The sequence below is a fragment of the Vanellus vanellus genome, assembly GCF_965231255.1.
Source record: "Vanellus vanellus genome assembly, chromosome: 6".
In the NCBI taxonomy this organism is placed as follows: domain Eukaryota; kingdom Metazoa; phylum Chordata; class Aves; order Charadriiformes; family Charadriidae; genus Vanellus; species Vanellus vanellus.
The window spans coordinates 12,612,821-12,624,920 of NC_138911.1; the positions used below are offsets into that span (position 1 = coordinate 12,612,821).

Genomic DNA, 12,100 nt, shown 5'->3' on the forward strand with positions numbered 1-12,100 from the left:
TGCACAAAGGGCAGAAAGCATGCTGTTGAGCTGCAGAAATGTGCAAGAGATCTGAAAATACAGGAAAAAAGCCAGTGGCAAGGAAAGGCAAACAAAGGTTGGCCTGGGATGCTATGGTATGTACATACACGTCAGAAGCAGCAGGAGTTACAAAAGATGGTGTGGGAAGCAGGAATCGTGGGGATCAAAGATGAGGGTACAAGTGAAAATGCAGACAGGAAAAGAGCAATGAAGGAATCGGACTATCTTCCTCGTGAGTATCTGCATTCTGCCCATTATACTGCTGGAAACTGGAGGAATTGCCCTGATTATCAGGAATGTGCTGTTCACTTTGTGTGTGGAAACTCATCCAAATTCAGACAAGCCCTACGCTTTAGAAAACAAATAGTTTCACATGTGCCAACTAAAGACTCCTCAGAATTTAATAGCAGTGTTTCTCAAAGGCTCCACCTATGCTGAAGCATGTTTTAAACCAAAACTTTTTAAGGCCAAGGCTTACATGTAAAGAAAGATCAACATCCCGCACTCTAAATGGAGCCCAATTACACTGTAAGAGAAGCAACCCAGTTCAAAATAGTCATCTTTTTAGCTTTATTTTAAAACAAAACCCATACATCTCATTAAGGCCAATACATAATTCTGCAAGAATACACGCACATACACATGGTGTTTTAAGGCACAGAAGAAATGGTGTCCTGGGGGAGACCATTCCCACCACCAAACTGAAGCTGAGGAACCCTCAGCCTAACCCCTCTCCACAGCCAGTGGACCTGCAGGTGAGCAGGCAGCCAGCAGGCAGCAGCCCGCTGCTCACACCCTGTTCACCACTCAAACTCCTGCCAATTCCTTTCTCCTGGGTAGCACAGGCCAGCAGCAGTCTGCTGAGCTGAAGATATTCTAGATACCAAAAAAAAAAAAAATAAATTTACAGCCTAATTTTGGCACCCATTACTAGGGAGTATTAATCACTTTATTACCACTGAGAAAAGGGATTGCCAGCTCATGACAGAAGTATTTTGACGTTTAATCATCAAATGCTACACGGGCATGAAGACAGAGTGAACCCTGAATGACTTTCCAGCTAAAGAAACTTTTGTACTTGCTTAAGCATTTGCTTTATTTGAGCCTTTAATATAAGGCAAAATAACTCCTCCTCAGATAGGATACTAGAAATTAAATATTTCATTACAATAATGAGAATAGTTTACGTAAATTATACAACAAATTTGAAATACATTTCTCAAAACTGTTTAAAATGTTTATTTTTACATCTCGTTTAAGCTGCAATCTATTACCCAAACAATCATATATTATTTGACTACATATTGCTGAGTTTCATTTTCTGCAGTAATTCAGATGAATAGCTTCTGACATGTATACAGCTTGAAAGCTCAGGACTTTAATGCATGAAATACAAAGAAACAAGCCATGAAAACATGGTTATGTTGTACTCTGCCATTCTAAAGCTATACGGCAAATACACTTATACAAAGAAGCTAAAATATACTATGCACATACTACTTCTTTTAAAAAGCTACTAGTTAAGGACAAACAAATTTGATTTTTTTCAGGTATGATCACCTTGAAGCTACAGCAGAAATATCTGGTATACAGTCCACTAAGACATAACAGATTTACAACACCTGAAGCAGAATCTTTAGAAAACCATATGACAAGATAAAATGCTTTCTTTGAAAGGCCGTAAGGTTGAATTCTCTGTACCACTGGAAATGGGAATAACATTCCTTCAAAGTACCAGTATCATTCTGTGTATAATGTCAAATGTAATCCTTTGATAGTTCAAAACAAACCCTTAAGAGATTTTACACGTAATTGAAGCTGCTTAACCGTAGGCTTCTTTTAACAAAAAATTTAACTTGCACGAAAGTCACATCATTGTTTCTTGACGAACGAGCACTGCAAATAAGACCTTACCAGAAAATAAATAAAAAAAATAAAAATCTTTGCTTTCTTGCAGTTAATTTTCCTAGAGAAGTAGTTTCTCGTTATCGTGTTCTACTAGAAGTTCTAAACAAGAAAAGCTGAAGGCAACAAGAGAGAGCAGGCTGTAAAACGCTTAAAATAATTTTGCATGGTATTTTGGTGAGTTGAAAGAGATTAACTAAAATAGATGATTTCACAGGCTCCATGCAAGGACCTTCTCCTGTGTCAGCACGGCACCAGCCCAGCAGCCCTCACGGCACGACAGCACAGCAACGTTAAAATAAGCAACTTGGTGTAAAAATAGAGAATTATTCCTTCCCAAACACGCGTGTTACCAAGCCGCACGTTAGGCCGAGAGAGCTTTGAAGGCAACTGTTTTAATTCCGCTTTGCAAGTTTGCCTTCCGTCAACATAGGAACATCGCGTTAAAAAAAAAAAAAAAAAAAAAAGAAAAAAAAAGAAAAAGAAAAGGGGGGAATGTAAAAATAAACTAAACCCCATATTTATGCGCCGCGAGCGCCAGCAGCGAGCGCCGGGCGCCGCGGAGCGCTGAGCGGGCCGGGATCCCCCCCTCCGCCTTCCCGCCGCCCCCCCCCGCACCGAGAGCGCGCCTGCCGCCGGCAGCCCCCGCCCGTGACGCAGCGGCTAACGGGCGCCCCCGCGCCCGCGAGGAGGAGGCCGGCAGGAGGATGGGGGGGTGGGGGGTGCGCCCGGGCCCCCCCGAGGGCCGGCGCGCCGCCCGTGGCCGGGTGGGGGCGGCGGCCGGTGCGCCCCGCGGTGCGGGATGCCGGCGGGCAGGCGCGGGCAGGCCCGGCGGGAGGAGGAGGGGCCGAGCCGCGCGGAGCGGGCGGCGGAGCCGCGGCTTTATTCGTGTCGGTCGGTGCCGCCGCTGCCCCTGCTCGCTGCCCCCTCGCCGCCTCCCTGCGCTCAGCGCGGAGGGCAGGGCCCGGCCCGGCGGCCCAGCCCGGCGCGGCGGCCCCAGCCGTAGATGGCGGTGGTTAGAATAAGGCACACTGGGTAAAAACACATTTATATACTAACCTCGCCGAGAAATTTTCCAACAATTCCTCCGTCCGACCACCATGCACCAGGACAGGAAACGGCCGCCTCAGCGCCCGCCCGCCTCAGCACCGCCCCGAGCAGCGCGGGCGGGCCCCGCGCCCCACGCTACCGCCGCTCCCATTGGGCGCACCGCGAAGTGCGTCACCGCCTCCGCTCGCCATTGGCCGCCTCCAGGCCCCGCGCCAATGCCCATTGGCTAGACGCCCGAGGCCCCGCCCCGCGGCTTCATGGCGTCTCGGTTATGCTGGGTTCGGGGCCGCCGCTGCCGCCATTTTGTACCGCGGGGAGCGAGGCGCCTGTGCGTCAGCGGGGGAGCGAGGGAGCCAGGCGCCATTTCCTTCCCCGGGGAGGGAGCCTGGCGGCAGCGGCGCCCTGGATTCTTCGGCGGGGGCCGAGGGGATCGCGAGGGGCCAGGCGCGCCCTGAGGCGGCTGCCCCTGGCATTGCGGCCTTCCCCCCGCGGTGGGGACGGAGCGGCGCGGCCCGAGGAGGCGGGCGCCTGGAGCTGGGCCGCTGGGCGCCGGCGGGGAGGGACTCCTGGCTCGGCCGCGGGCTCCGTACCCGCGGTCGCGGCCCCCACAGGCGGCCCCGGCGCGGCCTGCTGGGCCCGGGACGCCACCATCCACGCGGAGGCGGGCGGGCCGCCCCGGCGGTGCGTGGGGCTCCGTCCCTTGTGGGGGTGCGGGAGCCGGAGGGAGGGAGGCCGCTGGAAGAGTGCCGGGGAGCGGTGCCCTTGCGGAGGGCCTGATGGGGGCAGCGAGCGCCCTGCCCTGCCCTTCCCCAGCCTCCAGGTGCATTATCTTAAGCGGCCATTTCAGTCCAGCTCTTGTGAATAAGGAGTTTGTTCTTAAAGCTACACTTGAGAATATTTATGCTTACGTGATTTTTAGGTATGGAAACGTGTAGTCCAGCAACAGCTCCACAGGCAATCAAAAGGTATTACACTTATTTCAGTAGATGATTTTTCAAGAAAACCCAACTGTGCAGTTAATGCGAGCTATCACCATTGGTAAGACAACATGCCTAGCTCTGTAGGACTTAAATTTGAGCTTTCTGAACATGACAGATATAAAAGCATGTAAGTTTTTGCCTGAAACTCCAGAATAATAATTCTAAATTCCTGCAGTCATGCAAACAGCCAAAAATAGCTTATTCCCAAAGAGGCCTGATGGAGAGCAATTTTCCTTTCTTAATTTCAAGTTTTCCTTCCTGTTTCTTAATTGGGAACTCACACAAGATACAAATTCCAGCCATCTAAGATAATATAAAGGAGTTGATAAACCCCAAATATAGTAAGAGGTTACTTGTTAACATCTGTCAGATCCTACAATGTGGTATTTTCCATTCTGAAGTGCTTTCTGTTTCTAGCACTAGCATCTGAGAATGTCTGGTTATAAAAAACAAATATGAAAACAAATGACATACCATTTAAGTTAAAAAAGCTATGTATTGATTCCAAAGTAACTGACAATTGGTGCCACACCACCAGCCAAATGGAGCTTTTCCACATTCCTGGTTCTGGGTATGTGGAAGGTCCCACATAGGACAGGGAAGAGAAGAACCCAGCTCATGGACCTCAACTCGCTTTTATAGTCCATAACAGTAGCATATAGAGAGCCTTGGGCCTGCCGAAATTTTCTCAAATTTTGATAAAACTTTTTTTTTTTTTTAACTACTGCATTCAGGTTAGAACTTGAACAGTGGATTGAGCAGAAATGCAGAACTGTAGTGCTCTTCCCAATTACATTTTTGAAAATAAACAGGATGCCCACTTCGGCATAGATTTTCAGAAGCATTGTTCATCCTCTGTTGAACACATACCAAAGATAAAAACTTAGTAGCCCAAGTCATTGTAGAGCCTTAACCAACAAACAAAGTTTGGGCCAGTGTTAGCTGAACTTGGCCATGTCTGTTAAATCAAAACGCATGGCTAGATAACACTGTCTTCCACCAATACTGACTTTGGAACCACGTCCTTCCCCTGGGAGCCTGCAGCACCCACTGAGGAGCTGTCCCCTCGGCTGCACAGCTCAGAGCCATCAGCAAGCATCAGTCCCATTGCTGAAACTCCAGAGAAGGATGCAGCTCTGTATCTTGGTGTCGAACACACAGAGAACATCACCAGGGGTATGACTGCCTACAGTATGAACTGCTCAAGTGCAAAGCGCTTGCAGTTCCTGAGCAACAGCATCAAGGAAGTTACAGGGGGACAAATTCAGGCCCAGGAAGTGAAAACGGTTAGCAAGAGAAAGTACATATAAGGAAGGACTGAAAGGGAACTTGACAGAAACATGCAAAGATAAAACGTGCTGAGAAACTTCATGTTTCTACTCTTACTTCAAGAACTGATAGTATAAGAGGAGGAAATTTTCATTAGAAAAAAAAAAATAATCTAACAACCCATAAAACTTATGGATGTTTGGTATGGATTACTAGGCACAATTAAAACCATCTGCATGTTTTTGTCAGGTATTCTATAACTAATCCACTCCAGACTTCTTGAATCTTGCATTAGTAATTCTAGGCTACAATAGATTTGAACAGAGCTTTGCTGTACTATGCTGACAGCTATTAATATTTTTTTTAAGATAATGATTTAGGAAAAAGGGGTATTAAATTTACCCAATGTCAACATTTTAATAAAGTGTATGACACAAGCCTTTTATATTTAACACAGTGAAGAAAACTGTGATTGTGCTTAATATTTGCTTGAAGAAATATTTTAGAGGAAAATACGAAGCTTAGAGCTGTGCAACTAGAACAGGACTCCAAAGTACTACAAGAATACAGCTACATTCAAAACACCACACTGAAATAAGTGAAGATAAGGGTTTGCTTTAGATGTTTATTAATCCAAGGAGATCTTCCATAATAGAAAAAAACAGAGGCTTTAAATTTCCCAGCTCTTCCTTTAGAGTTGCATTATCCTTGAAAATGGAATGGATAAGTGCAAGTTCTAGAAGGAAGATTAATTTTAATTTTGACATAAGTGTATCACTGAAATTGATATATTGCATCACAAAATGCACTATCACCACCAACAACAATGCAAAATTGTTTTGCAATTTATATAAATACATTTCTTGGAGCAAAGGAAAGCAAAGTTCTAGATCCACTCTTAAAAAAGATGCTCCTTGCTAACCAGCCTAGCGACACATAAAAGCACCCTTGAAGTAGGACTGTATTCCTCATACTGAGATAAAATTCTTCCCTTGACTCGTGACTTGAAAAATATAAACTGTTCCAGAAATGACAATGGCACTGAATCAGTGATTTTCCCCTCATTTTTTCATCTGCTTTGTATCTAGAGCCTTCTCACTGCTGCTCTGTTCTATCTTCTGCCATGAGGCAAAAGTGTCTCTCTCATCTATCCTAAAAGGTTCTCTTAGATTTTTTTGGGATGCATAACAAGATAAGCAGATACCCAACAAGCAGATATTCAGAAATTATTTATGTCAAACTGGGCATTTTTCAAAGTCAGGGAATGCACAGGAAAAGGCATGCTGTAATTATGTCTGTCACCTTTTTCTACAAAAATAAAACCTTGACTTGAGATTATCTTGAGGCCGGAGTACACCTGTACGTGCTCATGAGTTACACATTTACAAAAAACCAGTTCTGCTATGTGTACTTGGCCAGTCAGCTAAAGATTCAAAAGTTCTACTGTGGTTCTCATAGCACCGCTATAATGGATACTCTGATTTGAGGCTTAATCTTTTAAGCTTTTTCACATCAGGTGCAATATCCATCCTTTTAAGTCCACACTTTGCTTTTAAAGTTATCCCTTTGGTATTTGGCTAGGGCAACGTGGCATTATAGTTCTGGCTCAGTCTCTCACATTAGCACTCTCTCTTTGCCGAAGAAGGCAGACCAGAGAGGAGTGACTTGAAAAACCCATTATACCTGCCCAGAGAAGCGCTAGCGGTTGTGCAACAAATGGAAGGCAGAGCATGGTGCTGGTCAGCTTGTCAAAGAAACCCCAAACCACAAATTCCTGCTACTCTGCTGATGCAAAAAAACACACCACACAAACCAATTTTCTGAAGACTGCATTTTGAGTATCATAATATATATATGTGCATTTCATTTTTACAGATATAAACTCAGTTTATTTTTAACCTGTATTTAAATTTTGGAGGCTTACATTAAATTAAGGTAGCTTGTTTAATATCAATTGTAACAGCAGGTGACATTTTTATATAAAAACAGCCAAAAAAAAAAAAAAAACCAAACCCCAAACATTTGATTTAAAAGACCTGACACCATTGATCTCAAGGCAAGATCAAAAACCTATGGATTTTTGCTTTTAGAAAATAAAAAGGGGGCATTTAAGCCAACCCATTCACAGCATCTCCCTGCTGGCTTCTTCATACAGTGGTTTTGATAGTGGTCCCAGAGGGAACTGTATTTTGCCTCTCTAGCTAAAATACTAGTTACTATAGCAACTTCGAAGGAAGAAAATTGTGGCTTCAAAAATGAAAGATTGGCAAAACTTCAAATACACTGTCTGGATCAGGCAGACAACAGCATGCACTAATGCTGGGAGTGCAAAAAGAGGGGGAATGAAATGCAAGAGTAGTACACCTGCACTACCACATGCTGGAAAAAGAATATTTTGCAAGACTAGGGGAAACAATTGCATTCATAGATCATAGCCCAGATTAGCCAAATTAAATTGTTGTGTTTTTAATAGATTGCATATATAGATGTTTCATCCACACACTTCAAATCTACTTTTAAGAGCAGAACTTCACATCTTATTTACCTGCTTTAGCGAAGGTAACTTTTTCCTCAGTGCTTACAGTACACATTTGTATCCAAATTTCACCTTGTACAGTGAGATCTTTAAGAAAAACAAAGGACACGGAGGGTGTTGCTATTTTTTTTTTTTTTTTTTTAGCAGCAATGAAGTATCACTAACCCCTTTTTACATAACCGAATTCAAGTCACAACCAGAGGTGACTGCACCACAAAGTCACCAGGTACAAAACTGCTAGTTCATTTTAAATTAATAACTTGAAATTATTTTCCCCAATACATCCCTTATTTTTTATTTCAATTTTTTATAAACAGCAAACATTTTGCTATTTTTGTACATAGGCTAGCAGGCTTGTTTCAATATGAAAGTGCTAATTCATTTACAGATTTATCAGTTATGTAGTGCTACATTAAGTGTCCAATATTCTACATATGAACAATCTCGATAAATGGAAATGATGAAGATTAAGTAAGGCTATCTGATTACCTTATCTTATTTACATTAAAAGAATAGACACCCAATAGGAAGGGAGAAAAGGGAAATAAATTGGGCAAATACTTATACGGCCACAGGTGTAAAAATTAAGTCTGCCTTCTAGCTTGTACTGTAAATGAGACATTTTAAATAGTCCTGCAGCCCATGCTTATTTTTTTTCCTCAGAAAAAGAAAAGCTGCCTTCATGACATCCCCTCTTGATTTCCGATTTCCAAAGTGTGTCATTTGAAGCTTTAAATTCAGATTCTTCCTATCTTCAAAAAAATCTCTGGTTTGCTTTCCAGTATTAGGTTGCATGATCAGGTCCCACTTCTGGGGCTTTTGTCCAATCTATTTATCAATTAGTTTAGAGTGAGTTGTAGATAACATGAACCAGTTCTGGAACCACTATTGGGAGGAACACAAGCTCTTCACTACAATCACACAGTAGCAGGAAAAGTGGTAATTCAATTCATTCCTGGGGCAGGGCCTCCAAAATTAAATGAAGTTGGCACAACTGGAGCATTGAATTTGTATCCTCCATGCTTTTCAATCATTTTGGATTCTAAAATAAAAAAAAAAAAACAAACAGAAGGAAGATATTTTAGCGCATGCGTAGAGGGAAGACAGGGAAGATTTTGTGACTGACCATTTTGAATCTCTCAAAGATACAGGTTTAACCTGGGGTTACCCAAGAAAGTAATCAGCACCCACAAAGTGGAAATGTGACAGGCCCCAAACAACAGATGGACTGATTATTTATTATTTTCATTTTTCAATATTGTTATAGCTATGCTTAAATGAATTTATATTTTTAAAAGTCCACACTTCAGCTTTTGGATACAAGTATGTAATTTTCACATTTCAGAAACAGGAGCTGTGAACGCTGGACTTCTGAACTTGCTAACAGGCGCCCAGTTCTTTCTAATCAACATCAATAGACTTTTCAGTCAAATCAATAAGAGAACACCTGTACACAAAAGCATTACACAGGTATTAGCTACATTTTCAGCGTTCATATCTCAATTCAACAATATAAGCAGAAATAGCCACTGAAGCACCAGAAACAGCCTTTTTAGGATACACGCATTTCCCTCCAAATACCCAAGCAGGTAATTTAGAGTTTAGGTTACTAGACCATATAACATAATTTTGAAAGAAAACTACCCAGTTTATCACTTTTCATTTTCAACCAAACCTTAAGATCTTTAGGCATCTGAGGTCCGCGTATCCATCGCTGTAACTAACAATGATAGTTAAGCTGTCTAGTTTTCATAGCTGCATATTCCGTCCTCCAAAGATAACTATAAGACTGTTTTTTACAAGCTCTAATATATGCAGAACTGAAAATTAGGCTGGTAAAGAACAGATAGAAATGTGTATTTCTATCTACCTTTACTACAGTCTAGATAATGCAGGTTTATGTTATTCCCAGCTCAATATAACACTTAGGAATGTCTTATTTCCAGTCTAAGAGCTTTCTCCTACCTCAATAGTTGTAATTACTCTCTCTTTCTGGGAATCTGGAATTGTGTTATCTAGAGGATCTGCATTTTGCCTCTGTTTCTTTGGAAACAGGCCAGAAAAATGTTGCCATGGCTGATGAAGGACCGTGGGGCGAACGTGACCTGGGGAGCATCGCTTTGTTCCCTCCTGGCTCCACAGTGCACAGACAGCTCTTAGCTTATGGAAATTCTGCTTAGCTACATTAATGAGACAATTATATTCCAAATCCTTCTAACAGGATATCCCCATGTATGGTAGGTAGCCTAAATGGAGTGTCAGTATGTTCTGATAGTATGCAAGAATTTCCTGTAAGGATCTAGTTGCTTAAGTAAAACTTCACAACCTGAACCTAATTTGTTCTATGAATAAGCAGCTGAAAAAGAACAACCCCCAAAAACCAAACAACCCATTATTTTGCATAAAATGCACAAGTAGTATATAATCTCATCAGTATGATGTCTAGTGCTTGACAGGGGGTCATGGTGAAGCTGTATTTTATAACCATTAAAAGCAGATCATTCTGCACACTTACAAGCTTTGTGATGTAATTTAGGCTGTTTTCTGACAAAAACTACCTATAAAATATGCATTTTTGTTACCAATCTTTTTATTGAAAGATTTCTGAACTTCTATTTTGAAACATCTTGTATCAATTGCTCAGTAAGTTGCAGAATATAAGACTGGACTGATCATTCAAAATTCTGCCTTGACTTTAGAGAGTGATCTATACTGGCTTACTCTCAAACACCTGGGAAAACTTGCAAAAACCCCCAAACTGAAGACCTGCCTACTTCCTATATTTTAAAATCTGTATTATCTGTATTGAAGAATAACAATCTTAAGTATTTAATAGGCTTAATAATGTAGCTTTACAGATAGATACAACTTCCATAATTTGGTATTTTCCCACCCATAGAATCAGTCTATCCCAGCTGGACTAGGTCACATCAGGAAATAATTTATTAGCCACTTAAGGAGTTCATCCACCTTCAGATAATCAAATCAATTGTTTTCACATCCAAGCTATTATGACAAATATGCTTTTAACTACTTGGCCACTTCATTAAAATGTTTCTATCATTCCTTACACTTGTGGTATGCCATATAATTTGTACATCGAAGTTTTGTGACCTGAAAATCTTAAGAGATTTCAAACGTCTCTGGAGTGTAAACAACCCTGCTTTGATGAAGACATTATCAGGCTTGAATTACAGGCATTAGTTACAGACAATTTTCTGTATTATGCTTCTTGAGCACATAAACAGCATTCAAACAGCAGAAGAAGCAATTAATGGTATAAAGGGGGAAAAATACCATGTGCTGCCCGCCTCTGATCTGCCAGAGTTGCTATGTCCTGCAATTGTTTTCTTTGTTCTTCATTAAGACCCTGTGTCAAAGCTTGGTACCACACAGGGTTACGATTCTGAATTGCTGCAACAGAAAGAAAACGTAAGCAAAAGGAAAGTGTTCATTAAAATCTTCTGTAACTCAAAGCTTACTAACTCACTGCCATTTTAATCAGAATAATTTTCTGTTAGGGTTACATAATTCGAGATGTTTAAAAACCACTAACACAACCTGTGACCTCTTCCTTCTCACCATAAATTAATTCAAGCATCTCCCCCTGCTCTGAAAGTTTAATGATGCCTTCCTCTTTCCAAAGAAAGAATTTGTTCAGAGGACATATTGGAAAGCCTGTTTGGAAGCTTTTAACAGGTTCTAGTTTACAAATGGTATTTTAACTTAATTTCAAAGTATACAATTGTTGGCCAGGAAAGGAAATAAAGTTACTTACTCTGAAAAATTGTTTTAAATATCTGATATTCATCAATAGGGTTGTCTTCATCATCAATAATTGTGGAATAGCCTTCCAAAGCAGTCTCTTCAGCATCATCTTCTTCCCAGTCTTCATCATCTCCATCTTCACCTGCCTGTTTTGCTAGAATTTCTAGATATTCTTGACCATCTTCATCAATGTCATCTTCATCACTCCCCAATTCCTCTGAGTTAAATATCACACACAAAAAAAGTTTATTTCAAGAATAGCAAGAACAACTCTTTAGGAACATGGCTGATTGTGCAAAACAGGCAACGCAACTGGTAACAGTACAGCGCAGACTAGAAAGGGAGAAGCTCATTTAACTCCTCTCCTAGCGCCATGGTCTTCCTCCCCCACTCTTTCCTTACTTACAGCAAGTGTGTAAGTGGGAAATGAAAATTTTACTGTCACAAAAATGTATACAGAAAAAATGCATACACAGATGGTTTGGAGCAGCACTTGATAAAACTTTAAGCAAAGCAATATTTGTGCTCCAAACAAAGTTTGAAATCATTTGATGAAAACACTTTCAAAGGC

General features: G+C 41.7%; 2 protein-coding genes across 4 annotated transcripts in view; both read right to left on the reverse strand.

Moving 5' to 3' along the window:
- ZNF143 (zinc finger protein 143) overlaps positions 1 to 3,074 on the reverse strand; it is a 42,832-nt gene extending 39,758 nt beyond the window's left edge. For both annotated transcript variants that reach the window (XM_082484820.1, XM_082484819.1), the window contains exon 1: positions 2,986 to 3,074. The gene's annotated coding sequence lies outside the window, so the exon portion shown is untranslated. The remainder of the gene's footprint in view (positions 1 to 2,985) is intronic.
- Positions 3,075 to 5,830: 2,756 nt separating this feature from the next.
- IPO7 (importin 7) overlaps positions 5,831 to 12,100 on the reverse strand; it is a 43,502-nt gene continuing 37,232 nt past the window's right edge. For both annotated transcript variants that reach the window (XM_082485460.1, XM_082485461.1), the window contains exons 23-25: positions 11,540 to 11,746; positions 11,059 to 11,175; positions 5,831 to 8,803 (exon numbers count right to left, since the gene is read on the reverse strand). In XM_082485460.1, coding sequence (XP_082341586.1) covers positions 8,706 to 8,803; positions 11,059 to 11,175; positions 11,540 to 11,746 — 422 coding nt within the window. In that variant the 3' untranslated portion in view covers positions 5,831 to 8,705. The remainder of the gene's footprint in view (positions 8,804 to 11,058; positions 11,176 to 11,539; positions 11,747 to 12,100) is intronic.